Source organism: Melopsittacus undulatus, chromosome 11 (genome assembly GCF_012275295.1).
Source record: "Melopsittacus undulatus isolate bMelUnd1 chromosome 11, bMelUnd1.mat.Z, whole genome shotgun sequence".
Classification (NCBI taxonomy): domain Eukaryota; kingdom Metazoa; phylum Chordata; class Aves; order Psittaciformes; family Psittaculidae; genus Melopsittacus; species Melopsittacus undulatus.
In genome coordinates this window covers 2208846-2231691 of record NC_047537.1, presented here as the reverse complement: position 1 = coordinate 2231691, position 22846 = coordinate 2208846, and the positions used below count along the sequence as shown (strand labels likewise).

At 49.4% G+C, this 22846-nt stretch overlaps 1 protein-coding gene across 1 annotated transcript in view; it reads right to left on the bottom strand.

Moving 5' to 3' along the window:
• The window catches only part of LOC101868313 (carboxyl-terminal PDZ ligand of neuronal nitric oxide synthase protein-like), a 31928-nt gene extending 9082 nt beyond the window's left edge, over nt 1-22846 (bottom strand). Inside the window, exons 1-2 of the mRNA XM_034067320.1 lie at nt 22599-22846; nt 18759-18830 (exon numbers count right to left, since the gene is read on the bottom strand). Coding sequence (XP_033923211.1) covers nt 18759-18830; nt 22599-22703 — 177 coding nt within the window. The 5' untranslated portion in view covers nt 22704-22846. The remainder of the gene's footprint in view (nt 1-18758; nt 18831-22598) is intronic.

Sequence of the window (22846 nt, the reverse complement as noted above, 5' to 3'; positions counted from 1 at the left end):
GGAGCCTGAAACTGAAGGACCTTGTGTGTGGCTCCGTGTCAGCACCCAAGCACTACAGAGAAGATCTGCATCTCTCCAGCTCCTCAGCACCCATTGTAAGCCACACCAGCCTCCCAGCAGAAAATCGGGTGGCTTTTGTGTTTATCAGGCTTTTGATGCTGCTCAATGAATCCTTAGCACTCTGCAAGGTTTATGGTATCAGACAGACCCCAGATTAAACCGCAGCCTTTTGATCTCCCCATGAATTATTACTCTGAGACAAGCTCTTTGAAAACCTCTCTCTAGCACCGCTGTGTGTGAAGCCAGGGCTAAGTCTGCCATACACGTCTCTATAGGGAGAAGTGAGATGATGGGGGGAGCATCCTGCAGGTTGCTGTGGGCTGGGGGACCCTCAGGAGATGCACACATCTGGGGGGCTGCTGCTCTCAGCACCCAAGTGGTGCTGGGGACCCCAACCCAACTGCAACCCCAACTGCGTGCTCCCATCTCCACCAGGCTGGAGCTTCCCCCTCCCCTGCACTCAGCAGCACCAAACTGTTCCTCCCTGTCTGCTCGCATGCATGTCAATAAAGCTGGGATGGATTGTTCTGCCCACTAAAGAGCTATTTATCTTTCTTTATGCACAAATGGCTGGGAAAATACTAGCTGAGCTTTCCAAGAAAGAGAGAGCAATCCAGTTTATTTTCCCTTTGTAGCAACAGAGGTGCAATTACATTCAAACAAGGCTCTTTACTCAAAGGGCTTTAAGCAAAGTCCAAGTCTGGATTTTGCAGAGATGCTTTTTCCTTCTCTCTTGGACAGAAAGGAACAATCGGGAGCAGCAGCATCCCTGGCTGCTGCCAGGAGCCATGGCAAGTCTCTGTAGAGCCAGGGAACTCCAGGCAGCTGCCACACCACACTGCACCACCCCAGCCTGACTCTGGGATTGGTATGGAGCTTCAGCTCCAAGCAGAGCCATACAACCAGCAGGAGCAAAATCACAGCATCAGCTGGGTTGGAAAAGGTCTTTAAGATCATCAATCATAACCATGTCACCAAGGATGAAGGCACACTCTGCACTGGGCCCTGTGCCACAGCATCATTGAGGAAGGAGGCTCATGAGTTCACTGGTCCTCATAGCTGCTGATGCTTGTGCCTTGCTCCTGCATCCTCATCAGAGCATCTACAAACGGCCGATGCTTGTTCCCCACATGCTGGGGTCCCACCTTGGCCTGAAGGTAAAACTGATTGGGCCCTAAAATCCTTTCTAAAGGAGCTGTAGGATGGCCTGGGCCCAACTGGCTGCTCAGTAACACCAGCTGGGAGAGCACCGTGCTCCCAAGAGCAGGGCTGGGTGAAAGCCCCATGAGCCCACGCTGCACCAGCTCAGACTGGGCTCTCTCCCCATCTCCACACACAAGAGGCAGATGGGATACAGCTACAGACATTTAATTGCTTCCTATCAAGCAGGAATCAGTGTTTTAATTAAATGTGATTTATGGAAGGACAAAAAAGCACATGGAATAATGCACTCCGAGGTAGCAGGCTTCATCTATACAAATGGTGATGCATAAACCAACACACGGCTGAGCCTGAGCTCCTGGCTAACCTGCACTGACAGAGAACATCCAGGCACTGATTTGTGTTCTCTTACTACTGAATTGATGTGATTTCCCCCCCAGATTTGTCAAGGTTACCAACAAACCCAAACCCACCCAGCAGCGTGCATCTGCTCTGCTGCCTTCTGCGAGCCAGTCCATACTCTCCTGCTGCCTGTGCTATCCTATGGGGAAGCTTTCTGGATGTTAAAGGATCTGGATTTGCCCTCACAAGCGGTGATCCAGCATCAGGCCTGGCAGCTTTCTTTACTATGGGGACAAGATTGGACACTGTATAGGAAAACACAGGTCAGAAAGGGGGCAATGCATCTCATTTAATTCAGCAATGTCATTAATTCTCTATCTGACCTGGAATACTTCTCATTTCTGCTTTTAAATCCCCGTGTTCAAGTCCTTGCCTTTCCTACGGTCCCACACACTGTTGGCATGTAATCTTAACTTACCCAGGAGCTAAAGACTCTATGACTAGAAATGTTAATGGTGCTGCGTGATGCATATTTCATCTGATAATTCCACCCAAGCAGATATAAATTACACATGCAGTTACCAGCTTCCATCTGCTGATGAAAGAGATGGGCTAATGCACATTGGAAATCATATGCAGTTTCTAGCACTAAGAACAACTTGCATGAATAGAGTTATTCAAGGAAGCAATTCTTAATGTGATTAATTACTGAAGGTATCAGGGCTTTCATTATGCAAATGGAAACTGTCATAAAATAGAGAGTTTGAAGGTCTTAAAGGCAGCCTCTGTTTCCAAAAAACACATCTCCCTCATTGACAAAGAGCAGAAGGGTTGGACCTGGGAGAACAGCAGAGCCAGAACACGCTCCTGCCGTGGCTCAAACGGTGGCTGCTGCTGTGCATCAGTGCTCCAGTCACTGCTGGGTAAGTACTTTGTGCACCCAAAGATGCCACAAGCTTGGGAATGGATGTACAGCATCCCTGCAGCTGTAAATCCTCCAGCCAGCCCTTAACCTGCTGTCCTGCCCCTAACCTCCCCTTGCCCTGTCCCGGCCTGGCAGGCTGCAGGATGGATGTGTCCATAAACAACCCCCCAACAATAAGCAGTCCCAGCCCCTTCCCAACCTCTCCCACTGGACGGACACAGGGAGCATGGCAATGAGGAGGTCCCCGACAGACCGGCTCCGGGCACCCCAACAGGACCCAGCACCCCTGCTCCTGCTCTTTGGCTGTATCCCAGCCCTGTGGGATGCATCCTTCCCTCCCGCTGCCATGCACAACCTCCGATACCGTGTGAGCGCCGCTTTAGGAATTAAAGCCAGGATGAATCCAAGTACTTCAAGCTGAGGAATGTAATTAATTTCAAAGCGAACTGATCCACACGGCATGAGGACACGGTGTTATCTTGACTGCTGTTTGAATTACGGATGCTTGGAACGCTGCCGCTTGGAACCGATGCTACAGAAAACTCCCACGTTCTGCTCCCAGCAAGTGCAGCTTGGCCAAGCACAGCACCCCGGAGCTGACAAACCAGCGCTGTCAGTTCCCATACCCTTTGGACCACAGGCTGTGGTCCAGCCTCCAATCCCCCTTCTGCATCACATCCCACCTTTCCACAACAGCCCTGCGGGCAGCGGCATTCCAGTGGCTCCCTCGTGGCCTCCAGCTGGAAACCACTGGGTTATGGCCTTTCCTTTGTTCCTCTTGGGAAGCATGTGCCTGTCTGCATCCTATGAACTCCCAGTGCATGCCGGTGGGGTACACGCTCCCGGGGACATGGCCGGGGTGAATGTGGCCGGGCATAGTCTGGGTCTGTGCTGCAGTAACTGGGCAACACGGACACAAAAGCAACGCAGGAAGCGGTGGAGGCCGGGAGAGCACCTCCTGCCCAGTGGAAAAATGAGAATTTATGATCCTTGGAAACATAAAACTGCTCAGTGGAAAGCAGAAACCGAAGGGGGAGGACAATGGGCAAGGAGAATGCTGGCAATGAACCCAAAGTCCGGTTTTATCCCCTCATTTCAATTAGCTCCTTCCAGCATCCAACAAGTTCTCTGTAGATGCTGCAGCCCAGTCCCCACACAGTGAGCTGGAGGGGGGCAAGGAGCTATCATAGCCCCTCTGGGTTTCTGGGTGTCCCTGGAAGGGCAGCAGGGAAATGTGACCATGGTTCATCACATGGGGTTTATTGATGTATTCCCAGTTCCATGCTCTGGCAGGGCTGCCTGTGGGGCCAGGTGGGACTGAGGATGGTGGGGATGGAAGCAGGCTCCCCAGAGGAGCTGTGGCTGCCCCATCCCTGGCAGTGCTCAAGGCCAGGTTGGACACAGGGGCTTGGAGCAGCTGCTCCAGTGGAAGGGGTCCCTGCCCGTGGCAGGGGTTGGGACTGGAGGACCTTTAAGGTCCCTTCAACCCAAACTATTCCATGATTCTGTAACTTCTCCAGTCATGTGCAGGTTTGTGCTCCAGCCCTGCAGATGCTCTGGACCCCGGCATTTCTGGTGGGTAGGGATTACTGCAGCCAGCCTGGAGCTGGTGCCCTGCACATGGGATCTGCAGGTGATCTCCTTAGTGCAGGAGCTGCAGACAATTTGCACATGGCTGTGAGGAAAGGAGTAATGGGAAACTCCTGTTTATGTGCTCAGACTCTGCCCATCAGGCCACAGAATCATCTGCATTGGCTTGGTCAGGCATCTCTCACCTCTGGCTCTTCTCACATTGGCCAACTGTAAAGAGGTGTTAATGGTCCTGACCAGCCTCACCTGAGGTCTCTACCCACACCCATAGGCAGAGGCTCCATTTAAGCTCAGGTCTGGGCCCTTACTCTTTTCCTGAGTTCAAGGGTAGGAATGTTGCTCTCTGGTCATGCCTGGCTATGGACCTACTCATCTCAACCTGAAGACTGACTTCCAGGCTTGGAAACAGATCTGTCCCATCCGCATGGACTTGCCTGATGCTGAGCTTGGCTGCTCCCCAGGGTCTGCTCTGCCCATCCTGCTCAGGTATGATGTGCTGGGGTCCTGGCTGGCAAGGGTCCTGTTATCAGCTCCTCCTCACTCAGCAAAGCCACCCTGGCTGCTCCCTGACCCCAGGGCAGTGTGTGGCCCTTCGCACTTGTCTTGGTACAAGCAGATGCACAAACATCTCCCTGATGAGGGATGTGTTGGCCAAACCCTTCTGTAATGCTAGGACTCGGTGGTCAGCCCCTCACTGCATCTGAGGGATGAAAGACACTGGGGGAAATGCAGAAACCTGACACTAAGCTCAGAAAACATTTACACTTCTGGAGCCTCCTGCTTGGCATCCTCAGCACTGTTTTAATTGGCCTAACCTGCAGGTCTTCTTGGCCCTGTGCCCTGCAGCCCCTCAGCCAGCATGAGGACACTGGAGCTGTGCTTATCCAGTCCCTGACTTAGCTCAAACTGCAGCTCCAAAAGCAGCTACTTGGAAGTTGCCTCTTAGTCCTGGCTCTGGCTGTGTTTGAGCTCTGCAGAGATGCAGGTGGTTTCTGTCTCTTTTTAGGATGCTCTTTAGGGGACAGAGGTTTCTGGGAGAGGTACCAGTAGGAACAATGGGCATGTGTGGTCTGCTTGCCTCCTGCTTTGGTTGGAGATGCTCTGGGGTCATGTGCGAGTGAAGACACAAAGTCCAAGTGGAAAAACCAGTCCTTTAGGAAGCAGCACCAAGTGCCACCCTCCTGCCAGGATTTGGGAGCTGCAGAGAAGCAGCTTGTGAAGGGCAGGAGAGCATCCTGTGGATCCAGCCTCTCTGGACGCTCCTTCCACAACACCCATGGGGCAGAGCAGAACTCCTGCAGGTGATGGGAGCTGGTGGGGAGATGAGCAGTGGCTCTTTAATTAGTCCCTTCCACCTCTGAGAACAGGCAGACTGGGCTGGAACAAAGCTGCTCCTGCCTTTAAAGAAGGGTGGGATAAAGGCAGCCTTTTCACTGCCTCCTGCCTTAAAGAGACAGTGCTGAGCTCCATCCGAGAGGCACAAGGTGACATCATCTGGCCTTTGGTGCCTCTCTCACAAAAGCCCTTTTGTGTGACTGTCACTTCCAGGGACCCCCTGCTGCCCCCAGGTTTAATGGGGAGCTTTCCCACACACAGCCCTTGTCCCACCAGGGCAGAGCAAGCCTGGCTCACAGGGAAGCTGGGGTTCATTCTCCTGCCTACCTCTATTCACTCTGCAGGAGAAAACAAATTACCCTTTCCATCCGCACTGCTCTGGGTGATTAATTACTTTCAGTAATGAAGTAGTGTCTTGGGACCCCACCCGAATGGAGTCTCATGTACCAGGCACTGAATGCACATGAGCATGGAAATGGTGCCTACCTCAAAGAGCTGCTAGGTTACTGCGGATAAAAAGTGCTAATTTCATTAGAAGCAGGTCAGAGTCACCTGAAATAACCCTTACAAGTGAAACTGCAATTATACACTCTGATACCTGCAAGTAGCTCTGTATTTCCCTATAAACATCAGTGTCAAGAGGCCCTGCAGAGAAGGCCCTGGTTTTGTACATATGATGCTCGTATCCTCGTTGCCCTCTAGCCTGGATTGTAGGACAGGAGGTGAGTTAGATTGAATTGTTTTAAACCTTGTTCATCAATGTTCAAACAACAAAGCTCAGAAGAGCAGGAGCCAGGACTCTGTGGCAGGCTCAGAGCTCTGTGAAGTAGCCTCAGACCCCGTTCCTGGCTGTGGGAAGGTAATGGAGTATTCTGTGTGTTGGTTTCTCATCCCCAAAGCAAGGATGTTTGCTTTCTGCTTCATTCATTCTGGTTACAGGCAGTCCCCTGCTAAGCAACAGCCACCCAGCACCCAGCCAGCAGGACCAGGCCATCAGATACTGCTCAAAGACATGAGCAGGAAGCAACTGAGGATTCCTGCTCATTGTACATTTGGTCTCTACTCACTGATGTGGTTGTGCAGGTGGAGGGAGCTGCAGTCCATGAGACTGGGGCTTTAGGGATGCTTATTGAGGACCCTGGCAGGGACTCACACTGCACAGCACAGAGATGGGGAGAGACCCTGATCCTACTCCATGCTGGGGCTCTGACAGAGGCAGGTACCAGGATTTCAGGCCCCTAAATAATGCAACACTTCACATTTATGTAATGATGCTATTTTGGTGCAGGTAGTCCAAAGGAGGATGGCAAATTGGAGGTGAAGGCAGCTTGAGAGGCAGGCTGGGGAGCCATGCTGTGTGTGGGGATGGAGAGCAAGCATCAGTGCTCCTGAGGCTGAGCACAGGTGAGGTTAAGATGGAGAAGGTCCACATGTTCAAACAGGTAACTAAGTCCCAAGAGGACCAAGGGTGATTTGCTGTGGTTCTCCACTTCCAGCATCTATGGTGCTCTGTGGCCAGGAAAAACTGTGTGGCTGCAGTTTCCTTAAAGCCTCTGTGATTTCAGGATGCGGAGGAGAGTGATGCTGAGCATGCCCACCCGGGGTGGATGCTTATCCAAAGGAGGAGGAGGAATCTAGTTTGCTGTTGAGAATCTGGAGAAGCTACATCTGCATGACTAACACCTGCTTTTGGTAAATGCTGCAAGGAGGGACCATCTCCTGGCTTCTAAACTTGTTATCACACACCATATGCATCTTGGGTGCTGTCTTCCAGCTCTGTCTTGTAGTTTCTCTTAGCCACCTACTAGAGAAATTAGCATTTTCTTTGCCTGTCTATGGCAGAGGTAGGAAGCTGGACTTGGCACCTCTATTTTTGAGCAAGCAGAATTCAAGCTAGAACGAAAACTCGGTCTCCATTTGCATTCAGAAATGGCTTTGATTACAAACTAGACCAGGATGAAGACGGGAGGGATGCTGTGTAGTGTGCTGCTATGTGCAGACCAGGTTCATGGCTCATCTGCTAGGTGCAATCAGGCTTTGTTCTCATTGCTAGTTCAAGCCCTGGGTGCAGCTCAACCTTTCTACTTCTCAAAGCCAACAGCTTTCACAAGCTATGAAAAGCTATGTACTGGTCTGAGACAGTCAAGGACTGAAATAATCTGCTTTATTCCCAGCCAAGGAGACTTTTTCTGTGTAGCTCTTAATTCTATCGATCTCCAACAGTTCTGCTTGAGAAAACCTTTCTTACACAAAGCACAGTGACTTATAGCTGACCTCCAAGTGCTGCACAGAAAGGATGTGTCTGCATCTAAGAGCACCAACAGTACAGCAATTCCAGCCTGGAACAGGCCATTGATCTTGAAGGGGGTCAGGCACTGTAGGACTGCAATGACTGTGTATGTAAGGTCTGTTGGTAGACTTGGCATGCAGTACTGAAAGATCCTGCCTTAGCAGAAGCAGCAGAGCCAGGTCTGATATTTGGATACAGGAATTAAGAGGGACTTTCAAAGAACAAGTGGTCCTTGGTTAAAAATCACTGAATGCTAATGAAGTTGCCAATAGACTGTGGGCAATCCCTAAATCTAAAGGAAGGTCTCTGGGTTCTCCTCAAATTGCCCATAAAATCTTACTCAAATTTGGAAACGAGGCTGTTACAGTAAGAGAAGGAAAATTCAACACTAATTGTGTCATTCCAAAACTCCAGAATATTAAGCAGTTCAAGGACTTTGTTAGCCTCAGGGGAGCTGCCAAGGTGAGTGAATCATGATGAGAGAAAGAGCCTGGGTTTAGTTGGTGGGAATTATGGATAAAGAGGGTTTTATGGTATTAATGTTTATTGTTACAGAGGTCTCATCATTAAAACTGTACCAGAGCATCACTGCCAAGTGCCAAGGCAGAGGCAAGCAGCCTGGGCTGGGCTTTCAAGCTCTTGGATAAGAGGCTGCTGGATGATTTGTATGTTGTTTGGAGGCTCGTGGTGCTGGGCACTGTATGTGCCCATGTTTCCTGGAGGCAAGAAAGGGTCCTCAGCTGGGTATGCAGCTACTTTATATATGGGTAAATAGAGGTGAAGGACTTGGTACAGACAGCCTCTAAAGCAGCTACAAAGAGTAGCATCCTGCACTGCTCGTGTACAGGTCAATGATTAACCACAGTGCTCCCTACCCCAAGTCACAACTGCTCCTGCCCCCTGCTTGGATGCAAGGAAGCAAAACAAGCAGGAGACCAGCATTGCCCTGGGGGGGGAGCCAACAGAAAATGTGTCTGGGCTGGAAGTTTAAATCCCATGACCATTAACAGCAGGAGCACAGGCTGCAGCAGGACCAAACTGGTCCATGATGGCTTAGGATCACTGAACCCAGTGCTTCATGAGCTGCATTTGGTTCTGTGCTAGGTACAGGGCATTCAGATGTAGTTGGTGTTGATGGCAGGCACCAGCATCTGGGACAGGTCTACCACAGGACCCATGTGCCTGAAGAGTAACTGTGTGCCTTACACCCTCCTGGAGCCAGCTGTAGATGCCCAGACCTCCATCACACTGCATCCAGTCTTAACGTGTCCCACTGCTCTTCTTCCATGACAAAAATCATTTGTTTTAGAAAGGAAACCCTGGAGCTCAGAGGGTTTGGGGGTTCCTGGGGGTACACTGGATGTGGCTGTGCAAGAAGAAGGGTGACTCGGAGCCTGGCCAGTGATGCTCTGCATTACAAGGGCTGCATCCTCCCCCCAGCAGACCCACCGCATGGCAGCATCTCTGCAGCAACACAGTGACAGAAGGATGGAGGAAGGGAGAAGTGACTCTGGTATCCTGAAAACAACCAGGCAATTGCCAATTAGTCCAAATAACCCATCTGGCCCAGAAAAAGACCATTTAGAGACTGTCTAATCACTGCTGAAGGAAAGAAAGGAACCCATTCTGTAATGGCTTTGAAAAATCCCTTCTCCCTTGTTGAAGTATCCTTCCCTCCAGGGAGCCATTCAAGGGTTTGATTCTGTAGATTTATCACAGAGTTATTTGGTCAAAACATGAAGCAGCTTGTCAAAGTATTATGTTAAGCAGCACCAATTCTGTTTGCCTTCAGGCCTTGTTTAGTACAGAGCCAAAGCAGAATTAAGAAAGCAAGCACAGAACCAAGCTATTGTTAGCAAATCTCACTTTACTAGGCAGAATTTTGCTTTCTGGTCATGGTTCCTTCTCACAACAGTGATCCATAAAGTACAAAGGGCTTTTGCATTGGACAAAATCAAGACAGCATCTACACATCACTGTTGTGGCACTAGATCTAACCGCTGCCTTGTGTCCAGCATGGACCCTCTTAATCTAAGGACCAGAAAGACCGAGGTTGCACTATAGCTACAAGCTGATATTTTTGTTTTAGTTCTTTCCCTGCATGTAGATAACTTCACCCATGGGACAGGTTCAAGTGTTTGTATTTTCATGGACCTCTCCATTTCGTTCCTGTTCCTGAAGCATCTCAACTTGCTCTAATGGAAATGAACCATGCACTTGTAGGAGGGTCTCTGCTCCACCAGCATCTCCACACCATGGACAACCCCAGTTTCTGCCCATGCAGTTGTCACTGAGATTAAGGCACCTCCTCATTGAGTTAATCCAGTGTGCTCCCTACTGCTCTGGTTGCCATCTCAATTGCAGTTTTTCACTAATAAAGCAGCAGCTTTGAGTGGTGGCTGATTGTTCTACACCACAATGTCACTTGAGAGCTGTTATATTTCATCCCTGTAATAACCTACACCCAGTAACATAATTGGTGAGAAAAGCTACTTTATTTCAAACTAGATAAAAGCTCTGCAGAGATCTCATACACTGATATTTTTGCTAGTGAAATCGAATGTTTCAGTAACATAATGATAATACTGTTAAAGCCACTTTGTTTTACAATTAAAAGGTACCTGCCTCATCGCCAAGATTCAGCATGAGACAAAAAGCTCTTGTCTTGTTCTATTTGGTACTAACATTTTAATTTAGCTTTCATCTGTTTAACTGCTGCTTTTATTAGCAGCTTCATCTAAACTCCAATCCATCATGACTCTTATGCAAACCAATATTAATATGCCTCACTATTTCCACCCCCTCACTGGAGAAGCCATCCAGTTCTCAGTGCTCTGAAGAAGGCACTGAAAGGTCGCTGTTGCTAAGAGATGACACATTTCAGTGTGTGATCCCTCCATCCATCCATCACCAATCATACACAGCACACACTGAACAGGGTGTAAATAAGAACTGAAGCATGTGTAATCACTGGTCACTTCTCAAACCTAGGTTGTAGCACATGGATACTGATAGAGTTCTAAGCTGTCTTCTGTTACAGTGGTCTATTCACAGCTAGAACAGTGCCCACTCGTTTCAGCTCACAAGTGGCAGAAGATAACATCACTATAGTGTGGCAAGAGTCCAGCTGTGATTTTGGGTTGGAGATGAGCAGGGTGGAAACTTACAAAAGCTTCTAAACCAGTGGAGCAGCTCTAGGGCATGACAAGATGTCCCCAGGCAGTGAGCAGAAGGCCGGATTCTTGTGCTATCTCAGAGGTGCTTATCCCTCTCCTACTCAAGATGTACAAGCACAGCATAGTGAGTCCTCCACCACAGCCACATGATGCTGCCTGGAAACACTGCATGATGCCACTGCAAAAACATCTCATTAAGAGCTTCCCTCCTTTCTGTTATGATAATAATTAGAGCAGAAATGGGATAAACCAAGGCTGGGTTAGCCTGAGATGTGGCAGGCCCAATTCTAAAGAAGCAGCTTGCACACTTCTAAAGCTGTTTCTTCAGTTTATGAAAATTCCACGTTCTGTAAGGCCAATAATGCAGGGTATAGCATGAAACAAGCCTGCCAAGGGGACAATGGGCTGGAGAACACGTGTAGATACACCTAAGGAGCTGCAGCTGCATAACCCATCCTTCCAGATCCAGCCTTCTCCCTTCCATAGGCCTTCATGGCAAGGGAGCTTTGGGAGACATCATCCCACCTGGTGTTTTGGCTAATTAGGGTTGCAGGGAATACTGGGAAATGGGATGGGCTATAAAACTATAGGGCAGGGTAAAGAAGCCCTTTCTGGAGGTAGGGTGGGAGGTTGCAGCTCTGTGGCTTTGCCTATTGCAAGAGGAGGCTCTGCAGTTCCAAGCTGCTTGTTTTGCCTGGAGAAATGGATTCCTGCCAGACCTTCTCCCAGAGGGCTCATCTCTTTCCTCAGCACCCATGCTGCAGAAAGGTAAGACCCATAATGTGTCTGTCATCTAATGTGAGGTGGCTTCCCCTCCCAACGGCATCTCTGTTGGGTTCATTATCTTCTCAGAGACCAGCAAACAGCCTGTGGGAACCAAACCCGGGTGCTGTTTGTAGTGTGGAAGAGTTAAAGTCCTTTCCAGTAGAGCAGGGCACTGAACAGGAGCAGCTTCAGTACTGCCTGCCCTTGTTAAAGTCACTGACTAGCCCTTGAGCATGGGAGATGGCAAAGAACCTGCAGTGGGGGCTGAGGTGGTGAAGGCTCCAGCAAAGGTGTAATAGGAAGAGATGCAAAATCCATTGTATCATGGAAATGGGCTGATGTGTGCATTGGGCACACCAAAGACCCTGAAGAGCTGCTGCCTAGATGCTATTTAGAGCATTGAGGTGTGTCTCTGTCTCACCTAGACCAATTCCTGTTGGGTAGGAGGTGGTAAGAGGCTTCCTGATAGGACCCTCACAGTATGCTGTAGGATGCTTCTGCCTCCCAGGAAGCCCACCCTGCTCCCCATCCTTGTGCAGGAGCCTCTGCTCTAGCTGCAACAAATAGAGGAAAACAAACTAATGAGGCATTAGGGCTAAACTTAGCTGCAATTAACACTTAATTACCAACCTGAAAACACTTGCTCTATTTTGCCAGGGCCTGGAAAGGTAGAACCAATTAGCTTAATCTTGTGTGGTAGAAACCTTCAACTGGCTCATCTGCCTGTCATGGATGGGACCCTGGGAGTAACTGGTGTTTGAGATCACAGTGCCTGGACCTGAGCAGTCCTGTATGTGGCAGGTAATGGGACACAGCCCTGCCTGGGGAAGAGAAGGGCTGTATGGCAAGGATGAACTGAGCCAAGTCATCTCCTCTGCTCTTGATGCCCTTGTGCCAATCTCTGTTTTCTTAGCCTGCTTGTCTGACAGATTGTTCTCTGCCCATAGCTTTGCTGTCTATCTTCCCTTAAAGTAGATGGCAGGTAAGGTGGGCTGCTGGACAGGGAGGCAGAAATACCAAGAGATCTAGAGAGTAGGCAGAAGACAAAGCCACACATGACTGCCTGTAAATCTCCTTCCAAGTCACTAGTGCAAGTTCCTCAGGGTTAGTTTGGGTGGACTTGTATGCTGTGCTGAGGACTGACCATAGTCTGCTCATGCACTGCCTGCATGAAGCTGCATGCGCCTTTCTTAAGCCTCTGCTTTGGAGAAGAGCCCAACCTGACACCAGAGTTTCTGTAGAAGGTAACAGAGCAAGTTTATACGTGCTCATGTGTACTTGGTTTGTATACCACTGCTCTCTCTTGGACATTATAGGCTCTGTCTAATATGTCTCAGTGTAAGCAACCCTTGTGTGGTTGTCCAGAGAAGTAGGGAAGGTATCTTAGTATGCTCCAAGAGAGCATCTTTTTCTTTGGGGTAAATGCATAGTCCTTTTGGTATGGGGGAAGAGGAACATACAGACTTGTCGCTCGGAAGTCTTCCTCTCATCTTCCCACAAGTTCTGCTGTCTGCCTGTATGCTGGTCACTATGAATGCTGATTGAACCCATGACTGCAACATGTAGGAAATGAGATTTGGTTACTAACATTTCCCCCCCACCGTGTGCTGTCAGTTCAGAGCAGACACATGAAATGCTTGTGTTTCACACTCCAACCATGTGAGAACTGTCATGTTTTTCCTTCACCCTCCTGTAAATGGAAGGAAGGTGTGTGGCACTCTGAGAACTAAAGAAAGGTCCCCACCAGCAGTCTGAGGGCTGGTGAAATATGTTCAGATGCTGGGATTATTTCCTTTCACAGCCCAGGGCTGTCATTAGCTGAGCATTTGGATGCTCTTCCAAAGAGGCTGGAAGGAAAAGCCCTCCAGGAATGGCAGTAGAACAAACTCCCATCCAATAACAACAGACCCTGAATGCAGCTACTGAGGCTTGTACCAGGGCAAGTGCTGCAACAGTTTGTGCTCCCACATTTGAGCCTGTGCCTCAGCTGCAGAGCACCAAACAATGTCATTATAGTGGGAGAGGCTGTGAAGACTAACCAAGAACCCAGCAGCTGGGAGCTCAGCTTCTGTCTTGATCACAAACTCCAGCCCAGATTAACAAGAAGCTGGCAGGAGAAGTTAGCTCCAAGCATAGTAAGAACTCAGGAAGGGCTTACAGGCAGAATGTATGAGAGGAATCTGCAGCCGTCAAGCTTGGTGAGCTTCTCTTCTGTAGTAGGAAGGCTGCCTGGGAGAACTGAAGGAGCTATGTTCTAGAAGGATCTTGTGAACAAGTCTATTAAGCACCTCTGAAGTCTGCCACAGTGATAAATGAAGCTGAGATGGCTGAAGGCAGTCACCCTGCTCTGTGCCAGCTGTCTACCTGGTTCCTCTCCTGTAGCAGGAGCTGATAGATGATACCCACGTTTGCTCCTGAACTGTTGCAGCTTATAGCTTTAAGTGAAAGCTGCTGCATGAAGCCAGCCCAGCTACCAGAGTGGCTGCAGGAGAGGCAGGTTCTGTCGCTGCTGCTTCCTCTGCTTCACATGGTTGCACTTGTAGGACTGTAACTTTTACTCATCCTGATTTAAACTGCTGTCATGTCACACTTCAAGACTACAGGTTGATACTTGGCAGTCTGTGTAACTTGTAGCGTGGCTAGATCACACCTCCTCACTGGAATACCATGTGGAGAAACTGCAAAGAGGTGAGGCTCTCCTTAAGAGATTACATGCAGCAAGAGTGATCAGGATAGGAGGGAGGCTGAAGTGAGAAGCCAGTTCTCATGCCAAGGAGAACTCAGGCATTTCATATGTATCCTATGTCAAGATTTAGGAATATTTCTGCTTCTCTGGTACATCAACCTCTGGGGGAAAAGACTTCTCAATTAAGTTAAGCCTAAGAAATGTGGAGGTAACAGAAGAAACACATTAGTCTGGATGCCTGCCTCTTCTTTGTTCATCCTGGTGCTTGGATGGGCAAAGCACCAGTTGGCTGCTCCCTTATGAAATGATTTAATAATCCAACATCTGTCTCCTTCGAGTGCTAGTGCTTGCTCAGGTCCCAGCTAGGCCTTCCAAACAGACCTCAAACCTTTAGGCTTTGTCAAATCTTTAAGTGTAAATTCCAGGGAAACTGATTCTGTGTCTTAAAGGTAATTAAATGGAGTGAGTTGGGGATTGCAGTCAGCAGGGTGGCTGTAGGGATGACAGGCTTTGACACTTGCTCCTGCAGTGTCCTTGTACAACTCACCGCTCACAACAGCAGCTTTTGCTAGGGCTGTTTGGCTCTGAAGCCCTGGGCTGAAGGTTGTGCTGCTTGAGGAAGGAAACAGCTGACTGATTCGCCTCTGATCAGTGCTAGCTCTGGGGAATGGACGCAGGACGTGTGATGTTAACCCTTCACATAAACAGGACAAGGGGTAATGGATTCAAACTTAAACTGGGGAAGTTTAGGTTAGACATAAGGAAGGTTTGACATAAGGAAGGAATTCGTCCCTGTGCGGGTGGTGAGGAGCTGGAACAAGCTGTCCAAGGAAGCTGTGACTGCCCCATCCCTGGCAGTGTTCAAGGCTAAGTTGGATGGAGCCTTGAGCACCCTAGTGTGAGGTGTCCCTGCCCATGGCAGGGGGTTGGAACTGGATGACTTTGAGGCCCTTTCCAACCCAAACCATTCTCTGGTCTCCCAGGGCAAGATTTCCCAAGCAACCTCAGGAGTTTTGTGTTTTACAAACCCTATCTTAACCCCCAGACCTGTACCCATAGGCATCTTTAGCAAAGCTTTCCTGTTACTGTTTCCAGGCTGTGTGGGCTCCACAATATCTTTCCTCTTAGCCAGGTGAAGGCTCTCGTGCAGTTTAAGGGGAGCTTGGCGAGTCACTTGTTCACAAAAGGAGTTGTGTGTCAAGGGAAAGGGTGACTCTGCTGAACTGGGGGAGCCATCTGGGCCCTTCAGGACTGTCACATTCCTCACTTTAGCTGCCACTTATGCAGGAAGAAAAACCTCGTGTTGTACATAAGCTCCTTAAACACCTGCAGGTGGATCCACTTCAGCAGAAAGCCATCTCCACCAGAACACTGGCTGTGAGCACAGGAGCATGAGCTGCCTGACACCCAGACCTGGATGGCCTCGGGCAGCAGGAGAGGGCAGATTGGCTTCTCTCTGGGAGGTGGAGGAACTCCTGCCTGAACAAGGAGTTGGGTTCATAAAGAGCAGCCTGATGTGCCTGTCATAGCACATAGCGCTTATCCAAGTACCAAACTAATTTCATCACCCCCCCTGCCAGGGCAAGAGGAGCAGAGGGATTAGTCTGAACTCTGATGATCATATAATAACAAGCTGTATGCAGCTAATAATCCACTGGAAGGATTAGCAAACTTCAAGCTGTCTAGCTCTGCATAATGGGAAGCGAAGAGCAGCAGCTTCCCTGTTGTATCTATTGCATCTGCATTCCCTCCAGTGGAAGCATAGAACATGATGAGACAAGGTTTTCCCTTCTGTTATGAAATGGGAACCTAATGTGTGACTAATGGAGTACTGCTAGCAATTCTACAAGCACCCATTCAGACAGGAATATGGATTTAAGCTTTACTGTAAGAGTGCATCTTAAATACCTACCACAAAAGAGCAGATTGATTTCAGCAGGCTAATGTTAAAACATGTCATTTGAGGCTCTCTGGGGGTGATGTCCTACAGCCTGCACGTCCTCAGCCCCCAAGCAGACTGCTCTGCTAATGCAGTGAAGAATACCACTGAACCTCCCAGCTTCCCTGGCATAATCCATATGCAGCTGGCAAAAGAGCCCAGTACAAAACACAGGATGGTAATATGCCAAGGAGCAGATTTAGCAGCTGGAGTTGCTACTTACTGCCCTCTCTGCTCTCAAACTCCAAGAACAACTCTGAGTGCTAGATAGCTCAAGCTTTTTTCCCTGGGGAAGCCAGACTAGAGACCAGAATCAGACATAGTAGTAAGAAGGCAGTTTCAGAGCTTGCCTCAACTTACTCATGAATAACAAGAGTAACCAGCCCTGTCGGAGCCTGGAAAAGAGAGCTGTGACTCCTCATCCTCCTCCCTGGTTCTCTTCTAGAGTAGCAGAAGCAATGAGTAACAACCTGCCTGTGCTGTGGGTTGGCCCCGTCACCGACTGCTCCAGTGGTGGCTCATGCTGCCTCCTCCCATGTCGCAGGGCATTAAGAGCAGCATAGGAAATGTTGTGCTGGGGCTTGTACTGGGTGACTTCTCTTCCGCTCCAGTAGAGAATTCCACTGGAACACTGGAGTGCACAAAGGATGAAAGCTTCAGCACAATGTGCTCCTGCCAACACTTGGCAGGGCCACAGGAGCCTTCTTGCTCTCGCAGTGCAAACAGGCATTACCACTCACAATAAGATGGTAGCAAAATACTAGTTTCCACCAATAGCTTCTTCCACTGTTTCCTCCCAGTTGCAACTGGTGCCGCTGAGAGTCCATGGGAAAAAGCTCTAGTATAGACAAGGCCTCTGCATGTAAATGAACGCTACATAAATAACCCCCATCTTCCCTCAGTTCCTAGGTTGTGTACTCTATGCACTAGAATTCTCTTCAAAGACCTCCCAGTTCATTCTTTATGCTCTAATTAAGGATCAGTGCCAATTAACTATCTTCAATAGAGAAGCATCTTCCGCTCAGCAGCCAGGAAGTGTCTGAATAAGATCCTGCTGTACAATACGCCCATGAAAAGGGAAGCCCTCCCTTTTTGGAAAGGGCTTCCAAGATTAAAACCCCAGTATAGAATACAGGATGCCTGCTTTAAAAATATTGTGGGATAAGATTAACTGATGGCATCCAGCAGTGCACAGTGGTTTCTTATATGCTTCATATAGCACTCAAGCATGCTATTGCATTGCCAAGACTGAGCTAGGTACCATTGTGGCATAGCAGGTGTGAAAACAGAATGCAAGACTTTCTAGGAGCTGATATTAAACCACTGTCTGTTTTTCCTTCCAAGGGTGTTATCAGTCAAGATCAGCAGTGCAGTGTCAAATCTGAGGCTAAATATTGAATCAGACCAAAAATTACCAATAGTTATGCCAGCTTCTGAACTGCCCTGGTAGTCATCACCTCTTGCTTTTCCTTCCTATAGCTCTTCACCTGTTCCATAAATAACCAGGGCAATTTAGATTGCTGCTGCACTGTGTTCTGAGCAAGAGCTGTGCTAATCGTCTGAGCAGGCAAAAGCAGGGGAATGTCATTTCTGAGCTTGGCTGGAGATGAATACATCAGCTCCCCAGCCAGTTACAGACTAAGTTTAAAAAGCACTATTCTAAATGAAAATTAGATGGGTTAAATACTATGGGGGGAGGGAGAGAAATGGGATAATCCCTTCAAAGCTTTAAATGGAAGATTCTCAAACCTGCTTTAGCTGCTGTGAGACACAGGAAGAGCCTCAGCATTAAGACCCCTGCAGAACTTCAGCCAGGCACAGGAGCTGCACTGCCTTTTGGGGTACATACACTTGAACTGGTTATACATGAAGCAGATGTAAGGTAGCTCACCCTGCTAATGGTAGCTCAATCTGGTGACCACTCACAGCCTGTTCTGAAGAATAAAAGGCTAGAGGAGAAAGACTGCAGACTTTATGATGAGAAACAGGAACTGTAAATCTATACTGGAGGATGTGGGAGAAGAGCAAATTACTCCATGAGCAGCAGAATCCACAGTCTAGTCTGATGGGATTTGCATCCATCACATCTGCCAGATATATTTCAATATATAACATATTTGGAACTAGCAATGAATACAAATGCTTTTGTGGAGCACGTTGTGTGTACATCTCATTTTTCACACACACGAAAACCCAAACAGGCTAAATAAATCTCTTAGGTTCAAGGAGAATCCCCATACCTGCTCAGCACAGGATAGGGTTTGCTATTTGAGTTTTGCTAACTGATCCCTTTGCAAAGAGCAGGGGACGGGTCTATCTGAGATGCCTTGGGAATTTCTGGAGCAGGTTGTTACAATTCTGGTTGTGCTGAGATTTGAGCTCTGGACAGGAAGACAGGGGAAGGGGGATGTAGAACAGTGCACTGCAACCAAGTCACTCCAGTGAATGTAACCTTTTATTCCATGTGGGTTCAGCTCTTTTGAACTTACCCGAATCCTTCTCATGGCTGCCACAATCTCCACGCGGCTGTTGGGCCTGGGTACGTCCAAGCTACCGATGTACTGCAAGACACAACAGTGAGATGTCTGTAAAGCAATGCACAACTTAGTGCTGAAGGCTTCTTCCAGACAAACACCACCTCTCATTTAGTCCTTGCTTGGTTAGGCTCTCTTGACCTAGGTCACAGGAATAGGACACAACAGGAATATCTGGTATGGGCAATGTTATCAAAGTCAGGGAGAAGTTCATTGATCTCTAATGTTGGGTGGGAACTTCTGACCTCATTCAGCCTCTGGATACTCCTTTACTAGTGCTTTACAGGGCAATGTCTGTTGCTGATCAAGTCACAATACTGTGGGTCTGAAAATGAGACTGTCCATCCTTTGTCATTCCTCACTACAGCTGCTTTTACAAGACTCAAAGCAAAAAGCACAGGAGCTGGGAAGTTACCGGGATGTGCAACCACCTTTCCTGGAAAAGGCTCATGATTCTGGTCTTTTTGGTCTGGATCACCTTCCCTCTGGACACCACTGCCTCTGCTTGGTTGGACCAGCGCAACTGTATGTGGAATCCTGGTAAACCCACTCAAAACTGCATCCTACACCAGCAGGTTTTAACTATGCTTAGGGGAGCTGCTTTGCTAAACAAGCTGCCTGACTAAGTGGTGATTGCACTGCCCTTGGCATTGGGTGCTGCACTGAAGTGAGTGTAAGCATCAGTCCTAGCAGGGCCCTTTACTCAGAGGCTGAGACATGGGCAGATGGTGTGTTCTCAGCACCTCCGCCTCTACCACTTCACTACACCTACAGCTTCTGCCAGCCGGCTGCCTGTTCTCTTGCATGCAATAGCTGTATGCGGCTGATGCTACTCGGGTTGTTAGGGAAGACCTGCAGGCAGACAGCTTCCTGCTGCTGGCGTTTCTCCCTCCCGTGTGTTCTTCTCTGTGCTGCCTGTACTCTCCCCTTACGCTGGGTTGTAACGCTTGTGTACCAAAGCAGACTCTGGTTGTGCACTTGCTGGCAGGAGGTGGTACTTGTGACAGCACAGACACACAGAGTGCTGCCTGCACCACTGCCAAGTGGAGGAGGCACAAAGCTGCCAGCTCAGCCTTGGGAATGAGGAAAACATGCAGTGTCCTGGATGGTCAGCTCATGTGTGGAGCAAAAGGCCATGAATGTTGTGAAGCTGTGGCTCATAGCTCTGAGAAACAACCTGCATGTCAAGGGCATGTTGGTGAGGGCAAGAAAAATGCCATCTGAGTGAGGTGGTGAGTGGCCTGATGAGAAACATCAGTGTCCTGCCAGCACAGGCTGGTGCTGAGGGCAGGGTGCTGGACTCCTTGCTGATGTGCTGCCAGGGGAACCCATCAGCTCCCTCAGTGTAACACAGCCCATCTCTGCATGGCTGTCACAGGCAGGTTAGCAGAGGAGGCAGAGGGCAGGTTACAAAGCTGGGCTTACAAATGTTCTCAAGAGCTTTTGGTTCATGAATCGCATCTAAGTTTGAGTGTGTGCTGTCCAGTTGTGGGGGGTTTTGGAAGTTGTTCCCCTATGGAGAGGGGAGGAGGAGAGGGGGCAGCTGATGAGGAGGCCCTTCCAAACACTGAGTGACAGACACATGAACAGAGATAGAATACTTCCCCCAGAGCAGCTCCACTGCTATCACTGTTCCTGACATAGTTCTGGTTTTATTTCTCTAAAGCTTGTAGCTTGTGATGTGTTTTATCTTTAAATACTTCTGTTTAAAAGGGCTTTCAGAGATGAGTTCTCCTGGGTCAGTATTTACTGCTCTTCTGCCTGCCTTGAAATAAACACCACAAGCAATCTGAAAGGTCATGGGCTTTTCTGATGCTTCTGTAAATGCCTTTGCAAAATGGCATTTTTAAGAGCAGTTAAGTTCAGCTGTAGCCTTTGGTAAACCACAGCAGAGTCAAATCGCTCTGACCATGAAAGCTTGAGGGCAGTGGGGAAAGGGAGTGACTGAGCCAGGATTTCCCTCTGCCCTGGTGGTGAGGACCTATCTGTATCACTCCCTATCTGAGGTCTCTTTGGTTGGCAGGCATCTCCTTCCCTGCTCCGCAGTGGCTCAGTGCAGTCGCAGGTAATCCACATTAATGTAGCCTGGCTGGCTGAAGTGGGGAAGAGGCCACACTACCCAAGATAAATTGATAGGCTGGGACAAGAGGACATCCTCCAAAACCCCCTCTTTGGCCTTGCTGCAGTTTGGGTGCTTGTGTTCCCATGCAGAACCCTTCTTGCTTGTGAAGCATGGCACAAACAGGCACCTCTCCACAAGCAGCTCCCAGTACTGACCTCCTCAAGTTTGTCCCTGAAGATTATAGGGCAAGTAAGGCAGTTTGGTATGTGGAGATTAGAGACTAAATGTGGCCACTAAGATTGCCTGGTGCGAGACACCTGGCACTGGTTACAGCCCTGTCATTGTCAGTTGTGGCTGAGTGATGTGCCCACAATGCGCATTCTAATTGGAAGAGTCAGATTGTAGAGCAGAACTGAGCAAGCATGTTACCGAGGAAATGCAAACCCCATCTCAGACCCACACATCTTAACAGCGTGATAGCCACTTTCTGAACAGCTCTGGCTGCCTGAAGCTGTCAATCTGAAGAAGCCAGTTCCAGTCAGTTCAAGGTATAGTTGTTTCATGTGTTTTAAAAATCAAAATGAGGAGTTTTCTTCTCCTCAGCACAGCAAATCTTAGTTTAAAATAAAGAAATCAAAGATAAATTGTTCTTCTCCCCTAAGGAAGAGAGCTATTATTAAACTGTGATTAACTGTCCATTCAGATCCATTCTCCCACCTGCTTAAATCTTACGGCTCTTAGCTGGAAAACCAAACCGCACAAAATCCTCATTTCAAAGCTTTATTTGAATATATATGCCCCTTCTTTGCCCCTCAGGAGACAGCAGGCATGAATTCCATTCCTAATCTGTGCTAGGCCACCTGCAAAGAGGGAAAGGGAACCCTAGAGTTGCTCCAGCAAAATGCAGTGCTTCTTGTCCACTGAATTATAGACCCTGCACCATCTCCAGAATGTCAATTCCAATGGAGTCACTTTCTGACAGTGATGCTGCCAGACTGCTCATGATCAATATGGAATCAATTTATGATTGTTCAGTGTTTCTGACACCTGAAGACTGCATTGGAATGAGGACCTGCACGGCTTCCCATGCGATGAGCAAGTCAGATGGAATAAGGCACTAGCATGGTTTTAAGCAGCACGTAACAGTCTGCTGGTTTCCAGGGGAATACAGAGCTGTCACTCGCTGCAGCAGGAACAGGGTCCTACCCAACTGATGACAGGCACCAGGTCGAGCAAGGACACGCCACAGGCAGTGTCCACTGCGCTGTCGAGAGGGGTCTTTCCAGATCAGTTCTCAAACGAAGCGCACAAGGCAGCTTGTAAGGATAAACAGATGGAAAAATACTAGAAGAGCAAGAACCTGTTTGATTGTGCTAAAGTGTAAGGCTTTGCTAATGTATTGATGTTTTCCTTAGAATTCCTTAGACCTGGCACCGGAGCAGCTGAAGAACACACGGTGGGCATGGCTGGAGGGTCACAGCGAGCCCCGGGCTGAGCCTATGGGACCATCGGCCCAAGGCCAGAAGCTGCCCAGGTCAGGACCGGCCCGCAGGGACCCAGTGCCCAGGGCTGGTCTGCACCGGGCGAGGGCACAGAGCGCCCAGCACTGCAGGGGCTGCCCGGGGCGCCGCTGCCGAAGCCCGGACGGGACCAGGGGCTCTGACAGCGGGGGCCGGAGCCCCGGTGCGCCCCAGCCTGCAGTCCCCACCGCCCCCGCCGCCTCCGGGGCTCACCTTGGCCTGGAAGTGGATGCCGTGCTGGAAGGCCTCCTCGTTGTGCAGCGGGACGCGGGAGTCGCAGCCATCGTCCACCAGGTTGTACCGGTTCTTCACCGGCATGGCGGCGGCGGGCGGGGGCCGCCTCAGGCCGCGGCCCCCCCGGGCATCGCCGGTGGCGGAGCCCCCCGGCCCCGCAGAGCCCCGGTGCGGGTTCGGCTCCGGGGCTGCCCGAGCCCGGCCGCGTTTTGAATGAGCGTCCGCGG